The sequence below is a fragment of the Lolium rigidum genome, chromosome 7, assembly GCF_022539505.1.
Source record: "Lolium rigidum isolate FL_2022 chromosome 7, APGP_CSIRO_Lrig_0.1, whole genome shotgun sequence".
NCBI classification, from domain to species: Eukaryota; Viridiplantae; Streptophyta; class Magnoliopsida; order Poales; family Poaceae; genus Lolium; species Lolium rigidum.
The window spans coordinates 285,264,135-285,283,207 of NC_061514.1; the positions used below are offsets into that span (position 1 = coordinate 285,264,135).

Genomic DNA, 19,073 nt, shown 5'->3' on the forward strand with positions numbered 1-19,073 from the left:
AGAACCAACTCGTGGTTGGATAGTTAGGAGGGCAATGGCACCCCAAGTCCATTAGAGTTCAAATTACAGATTTGGACACTTTGGTATCTCAAAAGGCGGAATATTCTTCAGTGGGAGGCGACATTCTCGTGGACAGCGAGTCATTCGTGGTGACTTCGTCAACCTCAAGACCCGGTTTCTTAGAGTTGCTCATAGTGATACGGTGTGCGTGCGTTTCGGGGTGAGTGTATGTACATATATGTGAGCGTCTCCGTACTGTGTTTCGCGAAAAAAAAGTGACTACTTCTAAAATTTTACTCTACTGTAGTTTAAATCAAAGTAAAGATCGGGGTTGTAACCGTGACAGTTCGAGGGGTAATATGGACCTCAAAGAAAAATAGAAGAGGAGAGAATAGGGTATCGGCTGCACGCGGCAAAGCCGCTTCTTTTCTCCTCTCGCGCCCGTACCAAACCCTCGTCGCCCCCGCCCATGGATCCGCCGGTACCTAATCGCAAGAGGCGCCGCTCACCAGTCCTCGGTAGCCTTAAGAGCCCCTTCGTCTACGTTCCTGGAGATGGGACCAAGATCGGCCGCTTCGTTCCGCGCGGGAGCGGCGCTCAATACTGCTTCCCCGATCAGCCGCCGCCGCCGCCGCCGCCGCCGCCACCGCCAGGGTATGAACATCGCCGACGCTTCATCATCAGTTCTCGTAGAAATCTGTTTGTTCTTTCACCAAAAAAAAATCTCTTTGCGGGGTGGGGACCTACAGTCTCGTCGAAATCGATTTGTTTTCTGCATCTTTTCCCTTTGGGTTTAGCCGTTTAGATCGTCTGATATCTGTCTGAATCCAAGTTATTACCTGTAGATACATGGTGCTCTTTGGGGTTTATTTATTTTTATAAAAGAAGGCAGAGATTACATGTTTACAGCAGCCGTAGCTTGAGAGGAGACATGGGATTTACAAAAAGGAGGAAAGCAGAAAGAAACATGGGGGAACACCCCAACAAGCTAGCTTGTTAACAGGAAACACCCAGCGTAACAGTTTTTCCCTGCAGCTTACCTGATCTGGCCGACCATAGAGTGAGATCCTATCCGTCGTAAGAGTCAAGCAGACATGCCAAGTGTCGTCTCACTTGGCGCTTTACCTTCCTCCACGAACTGAATGATGGAGGTAGATTTGTTCTCCATCACCATTAGGTTCTATTGCGTCCAATCCCAGTTTGAAATCGGACAGCGTAAAGCGATATGTTGAACTGTCTCAAGCACCGTGCACAGGTCACCAGTCACAACCTGCATCCTTGCATTATTCCTTGCGTGCCATATTATCTCTAGTACTTACCCTTTTCAGAATTAGCTAGGCATAGGATGATTTTATGCCTGTGCGGGATTAACGAGCGCCATACCCAGGTGCTGGCATTCCATCTGGCACCCCGGTCGCTGAAACAGAAGCAGCAATGGAGGGTGGTTCGCATGTGGTTACCATTGACATGCTGCCCCCTGCCTCTGCCCCCATCAAATTGCATATTAGCATCATGTAGACATTTTAGAAGCAGATTTGAGTTGCTGCTGAGCCATTCGCGATAGGGCATTAGGTCCAAATGCCCATGCTGTTTTTGAGAGATGATGGTGCAGTGTTGGGCCATGGCAAAGGAGTATAGAACTAGCAGGGCGAGGTTGAGTCCGAGCGCAGTCCAGTGATCCTGCCAGAATGCCGTACTGTCACCTAAATTAGAAAAGCACATTGTGACAATCTGAAGCATGTCCGGTTCCTCCAGATAACACCTTGGCTGCCAGGTTGGCTTGTCAGGATATTAAGGTGCCGATAGTGTTGTAGTAGTAGTATTTCAGTTGGTAGACTTAATTATGATCTTTTTAACAATCCAAAATTATGAAAGTTATTTCTTGTTTCACGTCAACTTGCCATAGCACCATGCTGATGCTGATTATGCATCCATCTCTTAAGTTATACTGTATATAAGATGAACTGTCCCTGTACTTATCATCCCTGCTTATCCTGTTTCAGGTGTGAGGAGAAGGAGCTTGTACCGGGACCATCAGTACCAGCGGCACAAGCGGTGCAACAGAATGTCTCTTCCTCTATCCTGATGCCTGGTATTACAACATGTCGTGAATCGCCCATCACTGCTGCTTACTTTCCCTCTCCGCAACATCCATCCTTGTTCCCTCAGCAGCCACCATGGCTCTTCCCCTCCCAGCCTATCTCACCACATTCTCACTACCCTCAGAGGCCCCTGGGGCGCCGTCTTACCCCATCTCTAGGGTCACCTTTTCTACGCCGGGTACAGTTCCAGTGGGGGATTGACTTCTACATCAGGATTGACCTTGCGGGATATTACCACACATATCCTCACGTTGGTGGGATATATCAGAGCCTGCAGGAAGCAGACCGTGGGATTGAGCGCTATCTTCATGGCCGCCGGGATCCAAAAATGTAAAGTTCCTCTACTTCCTTCTAGATTTTCAGCCCACCTGTTCAATTCTTATAGCATGATTCAAGAAATGAAGGAATTGTCCTAAGTTGCTCTAGGGAAGAGCTGAGTTGGTAGGAAAAAATTCCAACGAACACGTTCTCTAAATTCCCATTTTGCAACCTCTGCATTTTCGTAACTGTATCTTTGAGAAAAGCACATGTGTAATGCTATGAAATGATGCCATTTTTTATTTATGTCTGTATGGTATTTTTATCTGAATTGTAACCTGTACTCCACAATTAGTTATCCTCAATCCAGGTATCGGACAACTCTGTTTCATCGTGTACTAAACTATAGTTATAGCCTGAGCAGTAAATTCCATTAACCAGTCAGTTAAAACAGTGCAAAAGGAGCACCGAATCGAGGATTTGAAAATGAAAGATGGATGCCTTTTTCTTGGACAATAAAAATATGTGTGTTGAAAATCTGTATGTATTTACTACTTATTAATTCAAAGTTCTTAGTATCACTGTTTATTCTCCACACTTATGTGAAAGTGTCATCTACTAATCATGTAGAAGTGCTTTGATGTAACCTAGGTTTAAGATGGATAATGTTTCACCAGTGGACATCGCTGTACGTCAATGTCTTTACTATCCTGATGGCGCAAGGAGGAGGCCCTTGAGATCAGAACCAGTTGATGAAATCCGTGATAGTAAGCTCCAGTTGGTTCATGCTTTGGTGGACAAGTATAACGAGGATAACAATCTTTTTGGGGTTTGCTCTCTGTCCCCCTCTCCAGCCCTCATTCTCTGTCCTGTTATTTGCTCATAGCAACTAATGGCTCATCAAATCCATTCTTATTGTTTTAGGATCGTGCATATGAAATCAACGCTGTAGGGTGTTACCAAGCATTTTGTGAGGGTGATGTCAGCACCTGGTATCATCATATCAATTTCACTGCAAAGACAAAAGGAGCGGTTTATAGCGACGTCTTCTTCGCTGAAGTCATATTTATGCTAGGAGATTCTGAAGAATTGCCGGTCAGCTGTTTATACATGGTTAAACCTACTGATAATGGTAATCTATCTCTTAACTTATTTGCTGCTGAAAAGTACAGTTTAATCCGTGGGTTAACTTTGACATAAGTGTTAGATAGTATTTATATCATCCTTTATCCCGAGCTTTATATTTGCTATATCTTGAACTGGTTTGTGATGCTGAAGAATATCCTTTTTTGTTACATTGCATTTTATCATGATGCAATTATTTTATTGTTGCCTGGTTTGTGATTTGACAGTTAATGGAAAGTTTTCCCCTCTTTGTCTCCTATGTTTTTGAATATAGGTAACTGCTTTGGTTGTATGAATCATGGAAACTTTGATATGAAGCACCCCAACGATGTTGGTTATGTTGGTGGTCACGTGCTGAACACATTCATGCCATTCAACGGACCTAAGCTATGCTTTGACGACGAAGACGTACGTATGATGATGATTTATTTCCTAGCAAGTCAGCGTTTAAAATTTTGTTGCTTCTTTTGTTGCTAATGACATGTCTTTTGCAGCTGGAGGCAGAGGAGGCTAGGCTGAGAAGCAGTTTACAGGTAAATAGCATATTTTGTGTGGTATGATACAACCTTTTATAGTTACATGACGATTGATTACTCCTTTGTTGTGCATATGTGTTGTTCAGTGCCTTGATAGTCCACAATTTAACCCTCCATGCGGTGGACCCCCAGAATTCTTGGGCAGTGGGATTCCCGGGCTGTATCTCTAGGCAAACAAAATATCGAAGAGGCTAAAGAGGGTGGAGGCAGGGATGAGGACTTTGTTCTTAACATTAATGCCGTTTGTACTTAGTTGTACTACTGCAGTTTATTTAACTTTGTAAGGTATTTTATGACAATGTGACACAGACATAGGCTGATTGTCTTGGTTAGACTCTGAATACATGCTAGGCATCGATGTGTTCTCAATTATAGAGCATCTTCTAGATGGCCCAGTGTCGACCATGGCTGGGTATCTGACATATTTTAAACACTATGTATACTCTTTGAGCCAGACAATTATCTTCCATCAAAGTCTCCCAAGTTGATGTTACACATCAATTTGCTGAATTCGAAGCAAGAGTAGAGTACATGCAAGTTTTTTTTTTTTTTTGAACTCAGGGAGGGGTCTAGAAGACCCCAGATTTTCTTTCATTAAATTGGTAGGTACAAAGTTTTCCAGAAAGCACCTTATACAACACTCATTCTAAGAACCTAATATTTTTTAAAAAGGGATTTGCACTTCACAGAAAACACCCTACAAATAACTTGATCAAAGCAATCGACGGTCTAGGTGCCTCTACCACTAGACGCCGGTGTCCTCCAGACGTCGCCACCGAGGAACAAGAGCAAGTAGCTTGTGGGCGCCCTTCCGGCGAGGATCTTCTGCCAACGGCCGTTGTCAAGCCACTGGGGACGAAACCACTTGGTGGCAACGCGTCGTCGAGCTTCCACAGCAAAAGAGAAGGAGGCCTCCTCATTGGAGGTTGTACTGTTGCCGCTATGACGGCAATAGATAGCTGAGGCATAACTGCCTCGAGCTTGGATGAGCACAAGCTTGTGAGGATCTCCCCGAACTCCACCAATCCTGCAGGAATCCACCAGCAGCTTCCAAATCCCTTCCGCACCACCATGGCTAGAGAGAGAGAAGCAACTGTAAACCACCGCCAGGAACCCTCTCCAAATCTTTCATCGCGTCCCTCCCTCCACCACCTCGATGGCTTGGGTGAACAGAGTCGCATGGATCTAGGGCTCCAAATTTATTGAAGAAAGAGAAAAGGGGGGAAAACATGGGAGCAGCCGCCGCCGAAGCTAGGCGTTGCCATGGGTCAGGCATAAAGGTTCTGGCATGCATAGGATTCACCAACAACCAACCTCCATCCCTCAGCCCCGTTGCCATGGCCTTGAAGGAAAGGCGATTGAGTGGGGATGGATCTAGATCTAGACGCCGATTTATTCGCCAGGAGGAAACTAAGGAAAAACAAACCTAAAACTCCAGAGAACCAGACCCCCTCCCCCTTGCCGCCGGCCACCATGGCCGCCGGTGACCGGGGGGGGGGGGGGAGGCCGGTGGTTGGAGCTGGCGAGAAGCTCAAGGAAGAGTCCACAAGGGTATTTTCCACAGGTACTGTAGCGAGGTAGAGTACATACAAGTAGGAATGCATTTGTTCCTAATGCTTTGCATCGCCCGCCGCAAACAAAGCACATTTGACAAGACGCAAATCAAAGCATGCAAAATCCAAACAACAAAGGGTCGTTTAGCAGATGATCGGTGCCACCTCTGACGATGCCGGACATCAGCTCGTCCTGCACAGTCGGTGGCGAAACAGTCTTACATTTGCGAAAAGATGAATGTATCTACACACTATTTAATTTCTAGATATATCTAAATTTCAATAAATCTAAGACAAGTTTTCTGAACGAAGGGAGTACATCATAAACTCGCAAATATGTACACACCCTCACTCATATGAACAATCTATACACCTATAACTAATAATAATAATAAATACTTCTTCTGACCCATATTAGTTGCCACTAATATAGATGTATGTAGACATGTTTTAGTTCTAGGTACATCCATACTAGTGATAAGTAATATGAATCGGAGAGAGTAATATTTTTTGCGAGATTTTCGTCCAACTAAAAGCTGCCTCGAGAGTTGATATTAATTACCCACCACTGCAATCCATGAGTTATGTACCGGTTCGTTTAGTTCTAGAAAAAACAACCGCAGATTCCGAGCACTGCGCACGCGCTACTCCAATGAATCTCGGTACCGTGGAGTCGGCTGCGGCCACAACCCCGTCTCCCTCTTTGCCGTCTGCGGTGCACTCGGAATGCTACAGGCCGAGCACCTCGGCTGCCTCCGAAACGCGGCCTCCTGCTCAGAGTTCCTCGAGACGACGAGTGATCGTCAACTGTTACTTGCAAGTTTCCACAACCACGATCACACCAAAAGGTCAGGTGGTTGGAGCAGACAATGTGCGACCACCAGCGCAACAAGGACTATGTCCGCTTCGTCAACCAGTCAAAGATGGTGTCGGCTGTGGCAATGCTCACACATGTTATCACCTTCGGGCGGCCGACATCGATGCCAGGAGAACAAGGCACATATGTAGATTTTCTATCGTGTCGCAATGTACGGGCAAGCTTCCTAGTACATACATACACTCACTTCTATAAACGCACGCGACACACGCTACATTTTCATGAGCACCTCCGCAGCTCCGCTCACTAATATGTACAGAGACTCACTCCTATAGATGCAAGTACACACATCCTATTTCTGTGAGCACCTTCAGAAGATTTGAGTTAAAAAACTGAAATAGTAAGTGTGGTGCGTTGTTCCTGAACCAAAATTAATGAACACAAGAGGGAAACCTAACTTTGACGGTGCCAGTGACAGTGTATATGTTTGAGAGATCAATATTACCAGGAGTATTTTTTCTAGTCATACTAATAAGATTATAATGTGGCATGTTTAGAGTTTTTGGCAAGCATCGCTCAATATTCAAGTCATATGCAGGAACAAGAAAATACATTCGATTATATGTGTATTTTCCCAGGAGTACAAGTGTTTGTACTGAGATTTGAAACTACTGTTGGTGTACTCCTAGCTTGTTTTTGCCACAGATCATGGTGCAATTATGTGACCCCACCACCTTCACAGCATCCTAGCATATTCAGTATCCAATGCAGCATCCCAACATATTACCATGTTCTGCAAGAATTAATAGAGATGGATAACTGACTTTAGCTCTCAAGTTATCTAAATGTGTCAATCAAACAGGAGTAGAAACCATTAAACCAAACCTACCATTTCATCATTAGCATCTGGCATGGCAGGAAAGGGAGTGGCATCTCTGGAAGGAGGCCATCCCAAACATCACTCCTCATGATATGCTCTCTTTTATCTCCTTGTCCATCAGGTTTTGCCTACAGAATTAACAGAATCCAATCGACCAGTGAGAACTAAGCAATGAGAACTCAAATATCATGCCTAACACTGCTGGAGCCAGACATCTCGATTAAAACACAAAAGCATCAGACTTACGGAACATGAAGTCCTAAGATCAATATAGTCCTAAAAAGGGAGATATGTTGCATGCATAATTCTATCTCTTCGAGTGCATGGTGATAGACTACGAAAAACAGGCCACCATTCCAGTCCCATCTACTAAAACATACTCGTAACAAACAGTTTTATCTAATCTCCTTGCACAACTTCTGAGACAATATGTAAAGATACATCAAAAGACAGAATGCACATCAAGTGTGAAGCTCACTGGTTTGCCACTTTTCTATTCACAAACAGTGAGCAAATTTGCAATGGAGTGGCCTTAGCATAACTCATGCAGAGATACATACTCCAAATCGTACACAACATCTTTAAGGTCTGGTTTGCGTGTGAAATACACATGAACCCTTTTCAGTTTACTGTTTTTTATGGCTACTGATTAATTAGGATTTCATGATTTGATGCCTCATACTGCAAAAGATGTGAACTGGTGGTGGAGCTCCGAGCACACCGTTCAAAGATTTTCTGGCGGACATCCGTCAAGCAGCTACCCTCAAGGGTGAGGTGTTGCACCGTTTTGTTGTGGATTCTGCAAAGAAAGAAATGACACAAGAGAAGCATCATGAGAAGGAAGGCAAATATATTAAGCATCGTGATACAGACAGAAAGTCGACAGAAACAGTTTCTTGGTAATCAATTTGTCTACTAGAGAACAACAAACACGGGAGATGCATAAAGGGGAGACGTTTTTTTCGACGTCGTATGCAAAAGTTAATGCGGTTTTACCATTTTTCAAACTTTTTTGCAAAAAAATTGAAATTCAAATTTGTTAATTTTCCCTAATAGTAGGTTGCGTAACATACAGGAATCTCAAAAGATTGTATTTTTTAAATTTTTTATCATTTTCTTTTCTATTTTACAGTGTTAAAAAAGGCGATCCAGGGGGTGTGTGTGTGTGTATGTGGAGGTGCGTGGGAAGCAGAAAAACCTTTTGCACCGGTTCGTAACCGGTTCGTAACACGAACCGGTGCTAAAGGGTTGGCGTCAGCCGCGAACCCTTTAGCACCGGTTCGTGTTACGAACCGGTGCTAAAGGTCCCGCAATAACCGGTGCTAATACCGCGGCTGGTCCCCTGGACGTCCAGACCGCACGAACCGGTGCTAATGACCCCTTTAGCACCGGTTCGTGCCAAATCTGGTGCAAAAGCTTTTTGGAGCAAAAAACCAAAGCCCTTGTTTCTACTAGTGACATCGCCAAAAATTGGTAATTTCTACATATAACAAGACAGCTTAGGAGATAATAGTTTTACCGTACATGGTAATGAATGCAACAAAATAACCATGTAGAAGATTGCAGAAAATAATGGCAAAACAGTGGGATGCGAATTATATTAGAAAAGAATAAGGGAGTAACCATGCACATCAGCAGCAAAATAAATCAACTCAGCATTAATCTCACTACAGGAATGGGAGAAGACGCCGACGGCCAAACTGTACGCCGACGGCTTTTTATCGGGGCCGTCGGCGTACGGCCTCGCCGGGGCAGCTCAGGAAGCCGACCGTCGGCGTACAAATACCGTCGGCGTAGAGGGGGCTACGCCGAGGGCAGCCGTCGGCGTCACCTTGGCCCTCGGCGTATCACGGCATCGCCTCGGCCCGGTCCCGCGCCGTCGTCGCCCGCTCACGGCGTCGGTCGGGACGCCGACGGCCACCCTCGGCATAGGGCATGGCCACCCTATGCCGACGGCCACCCTCGGCATATAGGTTTTTTTTTTATTTTTTCCCTGTCTCATATTACTTTATAATATGTTTCTATTATTTATTTACTAGTATGAATTATGTAAAAAATGGTTCTATTTTTTAAGAATTCGTAGATGCCATATGTAGGTCCCATGGGTGACGCTCTTCGCAGACGGGTCAACCGGAGCCACTAGGCCCAACATTTGCTATCGATGTACATATGGGTAGATCCGCGGGGTCCCCGCCCTACGGTTTCCCGAACCCTAACCCTAACTGTAACCCTAACTCTAACCCTAACTCTAACCCTAACCGTAACCCTAACTCTAGCCCTAACCCTAACCCTAGGGTTTCCACATACATTGCTAACTCTAACCCTAACCCTAACCCTAACTCTAACCCTAACCCTAGGGTTTCCACATACATTGCTAACTCTAACCCTAGGAAATGTCCCGCAGGCCGCAGGCGAACGCCGATGAAGCCCGTGTTGCTACGGCGACGAGGAGCCATCTCAGCGGCAGCTCAGCTCAGAGGATTTTGTGGTGCTGTTGGATGAGAGAAGTGATGAGGGGAGAAATGTTGCTGGTCGTTGTTAGTGGAGAAGACATGGCTATATATAGGCCGACGAGGGGCCGAAACGGCGGGAAAACTTGGCGGGAGAGAATGGGCGGGAAAGGGTGGGCGGGAAAACTTGGCGGGAGAGAATGAGCGGGAAAGGGTGGGCGGGAAAACTTGGCGGGAAATCATGGCGGGAAAAAAGGGCGGGGGAGAAGCAGCGGGAAAGGGTGAGCGGGAAAAAAGGGCGGGAGAGAAGTAGCAGGGCGTAGGGAATGGCCCCAAAACTTGAGATCATATGGGATGATCCTTGTTTCCACATGTACCTATGACCTAACCAAGCTCAAATGGAGGCATATGCCCACCGGGGGACCCCCGATGGGATGCAGTCAAAGGGGTAGACCGCGCGGTCAACGTAACCGGGGTTTCGTCTGAAATCGAGCATCGGATGTAGGGAATGGCCCCAAAACTTGTGTGTGTCCACATGGAATGCACAAAAGTGATTTGAGATGGTTTTATATCCAAGGCTACCCCCGTGTGTGTCCGGCTTCTCGGACAGGGGGTTACTACACTTAGGCGGATTCCGCATGTATAGGGGAACTCCCTCGGAGGTGAACCGGAGAGAAACTTGAGATCATATGTGATGATCCTTGTTTCCACATGTACCTATGACCTAACCAAGCTCAAATGGAGGCATATGCCCACCGGGGACCCCCGATGGGATGCGATCAAAGGGGTAGACCGCGCGGTCAACGAACTAGGGTTTCATCTGAAATCGAGCATCGGATCTAGGGAATGGCCCCAAAACTTGTGTGTGTCCACATGGAATGCACAAAAGTGATTTGAGATGGTTTTATATCCAAGGCTACCCCCCAGGTGTGTCCGGCTTCTCGGACAGGGGGTTCCTACACTTAGGCAGATTCTGCATGTATAGGGGGGAACTCCCTCGGAGTTGAACCGGAGAGAAACTTGGGATCATATGTGATGATCCTTGTTTCCAAATTTACCTATGACCTAACCAAGCTCAAATGGAGGCATATGCCCACCGGGGACTCCCGATGGGATGCAGATCAAAGGGGTAGACCGCGCGGTCAACCGTAACTAGGGTTTCGTCGGAAATCGAGCATCGGATGTAGGGAATGGCCCCAAAACTTGTGTGTGTCCACATGGAATGCACAAAAGTGATTTGAGATGGTTTTATATCCAAGTCTACTCCCCGTGTGTGTCCGGCTTCTGGACAGGGGGTTCCTACACTTAGGCGGATTCCCGCATGTATAGGGGAACTCCCTCGGAGTTGAACCGGAGAGAAACTTGAGATCATATGGGATGATCCTTGTTTCCACATGTACCTATGACCTAACCAAGCTCAAATGGAGGCATATGCCCACCGGGGACCCCGATGGGATGCGAGTCAAAGGGGTAGACCGCGCGGTCAACGGAACTAGGGTTTCGTCGGAATCGAGCATCGGATCTTGGGAATGGCCCCAAAACTTATGTGTGTCCACATGGAATGCACAAAAGTGATTTGAGATGGTTTTATATCCAAGGCTACCCCCCGGTGTTTCCGGCTTCTCGGACAGGGGTTCCTACACTTAGGCGGATTCTCGCATGTATAGGGGAACTCCTCGAGTTGAACCGGAGATAAACTTGATATCATATGGGATGATCCTTGTTTCCACATGTACCTATGACCTAACCAAGCTCAAATAGAGGCATATGCCCACCTGGGGACCCCCGATGGGATGCAGTCAAAGGGGTAGACCGCGCGGTCAACAGAACTAGGGTTTCATCGGAAATCGAGCATCGGATGTAGGGAATGGCCCCAAAACTTGTGTGTGTCCACATGGAATGCACAAAAGTGATTTGAGATGGTTCTATATCCAAGGCTACCCCCCAAGTGTGTCCAGGCTTCTGGACAGGGGGTTCCTACACTTAGGCGCATTCTCGCATGTATAGGGGGAACTCCCTCGGAGGTGAACCGGAGAGAAACTTGAGATCATATGTGATGATCCTTGTTTCCAAATGTACCTATGACCTAACCAAGCTCAAATGGAGGCATATGCCCACCGGGGACCCCCGATGGGATGCAGATCAAAGGGGTAGACCGCGCGGTCAACGTAACTAGGGTTTCGTCGGAAATCGAGCATCGGATGTAGGGAATGGCCCCAAAACTTGTGTGTGTCCACATGGAATGCACAAAAGTGATTTGAGATGGTTTTATATCCAAGGCTACCCCCTGGTGTGTCCAGCCTTCTCGGACAGGGGGTTACTACACTTAGGTAGATTCCGCATGTATAGGGGAACTCCCTGGAGGTGAACCGGAGAGAAACTTGAGATCATATGTGATAATCCTTGTTTCCACATGTACCTATGACCTAACCAAGCTCAAATGGAGGCATATGCCCACCGGGGACCCCGATGGGATGCAGTCAAAGGGGTAGACCGCTCGGTCAACAGAACTAGGGTTTCGTCGGAAATCGAGCATCGGATCTAGGGAATGGCCCCAAAACTTGTGTGTGTCCACATGGAATGCACAAAAGTGATTTGAGATGGTTCTATATCCAAGGCTACTCCCCCAGGTGTGTCCGGCTTCTCGGACAGGGGTTCCTACACTTAGGCAGATTCCGCATGTATAGGGGGAACTCCTCGGAGTTGAACAGGAGAGAAACTTGGGATCATATGGGATGATCCTTGTTTCCACATGTACCTATGACCTAACACAACACAAAGGAAGAGAAAAGTCCATTGGTCAGCTGTCATCGGAGGTCGGTCAAAGGGGTAGATCTACGGGGCTACCGGATTAGGGTTTTGTCTACCGGAGGGAATAGTGATGTAAGATAGGGTAATTATTGGTACTACATGTTCCGATGAACTAACACAACACAAAGTAAGAGAAAAGTCCATAGTTCAACTCGTTATCGGAGGCCGGTCAAAGGGGTAGATCTGCGGGGCTCCCGGATTAGGGTTTCGTCTACCGGGGGGAATATTAAGTTAAGATATGGCAAAAATATTTATGCGCATAGCTTGGGAATGTAGAAGATTAAAACAAATAGGAAGTAAAAGGAAAAAAAAAAGGAAAAAAATTTAGAAAATAATTTTATACCTATAATTGAGATTAAATAGGAAGTAAAAGGAAAAAAAAGGTCTATGCCGAGGGGGGGCGCGTCGGACCGGTTAGGGCACGGCCTGGTCGAGCCGGACCGGTTGCATGGACCTATGTTAGCATATTTTATAATATAATTGACAATAATAAAATTTATAAATAAATAAATTGAAAAAAGAAAAAAAGTCCTATGCCGAGGGCTGCCGTCGGCATAGCCCTGGCCCTCGGCATAGGGTTAGGGGGGGCACGGTCGGATAGGGGACGTGGTCGAGCCGGACCACGTCCACCCATCTCCTCCCCCCGCCCCACTTTCCCCGAGCCGCCGCCCTCCCCGAGCTCTGCCTCCCCGCCGCCACCTTCCCCGAGTCGCCGCCCCGCCGCCACCCGCCCCATCTGCCTCCCCGCCGCCACCCTCCCCGAGCTCTGCCTCCCCGCCGCCACCTTCCCCGAGCCGCCGCCCGAGCCACCGCCCGCCGCCAACTCCTCCCCCCGCCCATCTCTGCTAGCTCCTCCCCCACCCGCCGCCACGCTCCCCCCACCGGCGCCGCCACCAGCCGTCGCTGCGCCGCACCTCACCGCGCCGCCGCGGGCCCCCGCAGCCCGCGCGCCGCCGCCCGCCGCCAGCCTCACCCCGCAGCACACCGCGCCGCCCTGGCCCCTGCCCCGCAGCACATCGCGCCGCCCCGCCCCCTCATCCCGCAGCACGCCGCGGCGGCCCCCTCCTCCCGCGGCACACCGCCCCGGCCCCCTCCTTCCGCAGCCGCGCCGCCCGGGACTTTCCTCCCCTCAAAGGTATGCATTTTTGTCTTAGTTAATTTGTTATTTGTTAGTTAGTTAGGGTTGTTAGTTAGGTAAAAAGTTGGTAGTTAGTTAGTTAGTTAGGATAAATTGGTACTTATAAATAAAATTGTTACTTAGGGTAAATTGTTAGTTGCAAATTTATTGAGTATTTTGTTTATGGTTTTAAATAGGCACCGGCGTGAGCACCCCGACGTGACGACTCGGGATCTTGACACGATTCGCTCCGGCCACCGACATCGCCACGCAGTTGTTCGACATCGGCACGTGATTCTCTCCGTCCGCCGAGGGTGAGCTAAAACATCGCCTCCCCTTCTCCGCATTTTCTTATGTCACTAGATTCATTTTCCAAGTCCAGTTGCGTAACCTAGGTGTCACTTCCCGTCCGCGAGCGTTACGCGGATAAATATGCATTAGTGGTCCGCATATTTTGAACCGTAACGCTTGCGGCATTTACGGGACAGTCGGCGGATGCATAGTTGTCTACGTTTTCCATGTTCTACTCCGGTCCGAGTCAGGATTTCGGCGGCGCCTCCCCGTTGTTCTCCGGATGCACATCCTCTCGGCTTTTTGCCGAGACGTCTATCGGGAGAGCAGCGGGGAGGTGCTGCCGAAATTCTGACTTGGACCGGGGTAGAGCATGGAGAACGTAGCCAACTACGGATCCGGCGGCTGCTAGGAGCCCACCTAGTAGAGATGTAGGTTGATGCATGCGTTTCGCCCGGTAAAATAAATAAAAATATGATGCATTTTAATTTCCTATTTGATATAAATGCTATGTCTGTGGTTTGGCTCCCAATAAAGCAGAGGATGGCTGATAATGGATGGATGTACAATGAGCGTGTTAGTGCGACTGAGAAAACAGATGAGTGGACAAGGAAGACCCATTTTCTAGTGAATGAGTTAGCGCGTGGTACAAAGGGGCTGGTTCGGGCACTTTGCCCCTGTGTTCGCTACGTGAAGCGTCAACGTCGTGGGAAGGATGAAATGTATAGACACCTTCTGCAATATGGGTATATGCATGGGTACGTCACGGAAATCGACTTTGATGAGCGCGAACGTGACAGAGGTGAGGTGATGCGGCAGTGGCTCAATGGCAATGCGTACGATGGAATTAGAGACTTTCTAGATGATCTCATCCATGCCGATGTCCCGGATTCGCCGCCAGAACCGGAGGCGCCGCCAGAACCGGAGGAACCAGAGCCAACCGCGAAGGCCTTCTATGATATGATTGCCGCGGCTAAGAGGCCTCTGTACGAGGGCGCCGCGATTTCTCGGCTCGATGCCATCTCCCAATGTCTAGCCGACAAGACCCGGTACAACACCACCCGTGAGGGCTTTGAAGCAAGTCTCGAAAACAACCGGTAACATGTTGCCCAAAGATCATTGTCCGCCTCAAAGCCTCGCACGCGACGAGGAGAATTATGAAGGACCTCAACATGGATTATCAAAGGATAGACCGTTGTCCGAAAGGCTGCGTTCTATTTTGGAGATAGTATGCGGAGGACAAGTACTCGTCCCATCTCAGTAAGCGGTCTAGGTATGAAGAGGTAACGGGAAAGGATGGTCGAGTGAGGCGATCAAGCACCGCAAAGTCGATTCTTCGATATCTCCCATTCATAAAAAGAATCCAGCGGCTTTACATGCACGAGGAGACAGCCAAACAGATGACGTGGCACAAGTATGGGAAGAGATTCGTGGACGAAAACAAGAAGTTGAAGATGGGACATCCATCCGATGGTACGGCATGGAAGAACTTCGATACAAAACACCGCCTTAAGGCAGCCGAGGCTCGGAATGTCGAATTGCGATAGCAACAGATGGCTTCAATCCATATGGTATGTCCAATGCCAATTACAGCTTGCTGGCCCGTGTTTGTTATTCCGCTCAATCTCCTCCCGGAGTCCTAATGACGAGGAAGACCATGTTTCTGTCGCTGATCATTCCAGGCCCTCATTACCCGGGGAAGAATTTGAGTGTCTACATGCAGCCGATTGTGGAAGATTTGAACCACTCTTGGCACCACGGGACATTGACGTACGACCGAGCATCGAAGACAAACTTCGCATGAGAGTTTGGTTGCGGTATACCATGCATGACATGCCCGGGTACACCCTAACATGTGGATGGTGTACAGCTGGTAAGTGGCCATGCCCAAGTGTGCGGCATCGGCTTGAGTTCCTTTGGCTACGAAGGGTCGCAAGTATGTTGCGTTTGACACGAATCGACAGCTTCCTTAAAAGGAGGCATCCGTTTAGAGAAGACAAAAAGAACTTCAAGAAGGGCAAAGTTGTGCATGAAAAAAAAGATGTGCCGAAGTTTGATGGTACACTTGTTGAAGCCGAGCTACGTGCTCTCGTGCCGGCAGCGACGCCAACCGGCCATCAATTTGAGGGATATGGTGTAACGCACAACTCGGACTCACGAGGCGGCTTTAACGAAGCTCGAGTATTACAAGGACCTCGAACTTCCCCATAACATCGATGTGATGCACACTCGTAAAGAATGTCGCGGAGTCCGTCTTTCACACATGCCCGAACATTCCCGGGAAGTCAAAGGATAATGTCAAGGCTAGAGTCGATATTGAGATCCTCTGTGATAGGGAAAAATTACACATGAAGCGTCCTATTGGCCGTCAAAAGAATTGGTTCAAGCCGCATGCCAACTTCTGCCTTGATTCCATCCAAAAGAAGGAGGCATTCAGGTGGCTCAAATACGTCGTGATGTTCCCGGATGGTTATTGCTCGAATATGAGTAAGGGAGTTAATCTTTCGACGGGAAAAGTCACCGGGCTCAAGAGTCACGACTATCATATATGGATTCAGCGGCTCATGCCGGTGATGCTTCGAGGGTATATCCCCGAGAAAGTCCGGCGAGTGCTTGCGCAGTTGAGCCATTTCTTCCGCACGCTCCGTGCTAGCGGATATGTCCCGAGGTTATTGCAAAGCTACAACATACGAGTGCCGGAGTTGCTATGCAATTTGGAGATGATATTTCCGCCGAGGCTTCTTTACTCCGATGGCACATCTCATTGTGCGCCTCGCCAACGAGGCACTCTTGGGTGGTCCGGTGCAGTTTCGTTGGCGGTTACGTATTGAGAGAGAGTTTAAGTATATTCGAAAGATAACTGGAAACAAGGCCAAGATTGAAGCATGCATAGCTGAGGCAATATGCCTTCGGGAGATGGCAGATGCCGCGACAACGTACTATCCCGATGATGTTCCCACTCAGCATAACCCGGTCACTCGTTACAATGTCGACGTGCCCGAGAATGACCCCAAGCTAAAACTATTCCAATTCCCCGGTGGCAAGGCTGGTAAAGGAACAAAATATAAATTGGAGAACGAAGAGAAGGATTGTATAATGCTATATGTGCTTATGAACATGGAGGAAGTGATCCCATTCGTAAGGTAAAATGGTGAACAAATTACTTTGCAGCTAGTAACCTCGTCTCGGTCTAATGCTTATTTTCTCCTTTCGGCGAATTCACGGATGAAATGTGGCCGTATGATGAATTGCCCGAAACCTCGGAGATGGACACTCTACGAAAGACGGTGCTCCCGGAATTAATAAAAACTTTGTGACATGGTTCATGGAAAAAGTAATTTCTAACCTTTCCTCTTACATTGCAACATGTGACTTGTCCCTCTTATTACACGTAACTAATGCACACAACAAATTTGAAATGTTCTTGTAGGGCCGTGAGAGAAACGTTGATATGATAGATGAGTTGAAATGTGTTTCCCAAGGTTGTAGCCGTGAGGTGACCAAGTATGAGAAGTATGATGTGAATGGGTTTCGCTTCCACACGAGACGCACCGGAAGGGCCGGCGAATCCCAAAACGATAAATACTGGGGTCTTCACCAAAGGAGCCAACAACTTTGATTACTACGGAAGGTTACAAAGTGTATACGAGTTGACATTCAATCGTACGAACGTGCAACTCAATATCGTCGTGTTCAAGTGTCATTGGTTCGACCCAATAGGTGGACAGAGAAGTGATAAGTCCATTGGGTTAGTTGAAGTTAAGCCTTCAACCACCTATAGCGGAGCCGATGTCTTTATTGTGGCTCACCAAGCCAAGCAAGTTTATTATTTGCCCTACCCATGCCAGAAAGCGGAACTCAAGGGTTGGGAAGTCGTCTTCCGTGTATCGCCACATGGTAACCTACCGATTCCCTCTGAGGATGATTACAACAACATTGACCCCGTGACATACGAGGGGATTTTCTATCAAGAGGAACAGGACTTCGGGGAATATATTTTAGAACCGTTTGTTCAAGAGGATCTCGGGAACGATGCAGAAACTCGTGGTGAGTCAGTGGTGGATCTAAAGGACATATCTATGCTCGAGAAGTTACTTGAGGCGAATGACAATTATGATGAGCCTCCACCCGTCGACCCTTCAACTTTGTACTCACAAGATAGAGATAGTGATAGTGGGCCAGAGAAAGAGAAAGAGAAAGAGATGGAGTATGAGAGTGAGCGTGAGAGCGATGATGGCTGGTGAGGGTCTTTTATTCTTAGTATTTATTTGTCAACATGCTTCTTAATTGCATTGTGCCTTTTATTCTTAGTATCTTCATTTTATTATGTCAACATGCTTCTTAATTGCATTGTGCCTTTTATTCTTAGTATCTTCATTTTATTATGTCAACATGCTTCTTAATTGCATTGTGCCTTTTATTCTTAGTATCTTCATATAATATGTCTTTGTGCTTAACCTGTTTTATTCTTCTCAATGCAGGTGATCGAACAATATGAGCAGCGGCAAGGCGAGACTCCGAGAGCTTGCTTAAGACGCCGGCGCAGGTGAAGAGGAATATTCCTAGAGTGCCTAGACGGAGTGATCGAGCCCCGGTGCAAAATCCGCGTTACGCCGATGGTACCGATGGAGGACGAGGACGAGGAGGACGAGGTGGAGGTCGAGGACGAGGACGAGGAGGACGAGGTGGAGGACGAGGTGGCGGCGGGGTACACATGGACTTTGACGAGCCACCCTCCGCTTCTGGCGACGTGGCTCCTGAGTTGTACCTTGAGGGTCCGTCTAGTGGGGAGGTGGAGATGGAGACGGAGTCTACACACGAGTCGGACTCTAGGGCTGAGTTGGAGGTCATGGAGGGTGAAGGTGCGCCGAAGCCCTTGAAGCTTCGTGGAGAAGCTAGAGTCCCCGATGCGAGGAAGGAGCCGAAGACCCATGATGACAAGGCCCTTATCATTCCTTCGAGCGATGAGTAAGTGTACTACTTCAGAAATTTTGAACATGTATTTTCATCTTGGGCATAATAAACAATTTGGCATGTGTACTAATGTGTGATTTATTTGCAGACAATCGGACATGGGATGCCAAGCCCCCCCGCATGCCTAACAGCTTGCTTGGGGCTCTGATTAAGAAGTTC

The 19,073-nt window shown here is 47.7% G+C and overlaps 1 protein-coding gene across 1 annotated transcript; it reads left to right on the forward strand.

The window, feature by feature from the left end:
- Positions 1-450: 450 nt before the first annotated feature.
- LOC124678024 lies at positions 451-4,500 on the forward strand. The gene is made up of 7 exons (XM_047213964.1): positions 451-654; positions 2,004-2,432; positions 3,012-3,189; positions 3,285-3,492; positions 3,760-3,893; positions 3,980-4,018; positions 4,108-4,500. The coding sequence occupies exons 1-7, from the start codon at positions 470-472 to the stop codon at positions 4,189-4,191; spliced, it is 1,257 nt and encodes a 418-aa protein (XP_047069920.1). The 5' UTR covers positions 451-469; the 3' UTR covers positions 4,192-4,500.
- The last annotated feature ends 14,573 nt before the right edge of the window (positions 4,501-19,073 follow it).

Coding starts and splice junctions, on each gene's coding strand:
- LOC124678024 (XM_047213964.1), top strand. CDS start 470: ATGGATCCGCCGGTACCTAATCGCAAGAGGCGCCGCTCACCAGTCCTC. Junction 2,433..3,011: donor GGCCGCCGGGATCCAAAAAT/GTAAAGTTCCTC, acceptor GATGTAACCTAG/GTTTAAGATGGATAATGTTT. Junction 3,493..3,759: donor GGTTAAACCTACTGATAATG/GTAATCTATCTC, acceptor TTTTGAATATAG/GTAACTGCTTTGGTTGTATG.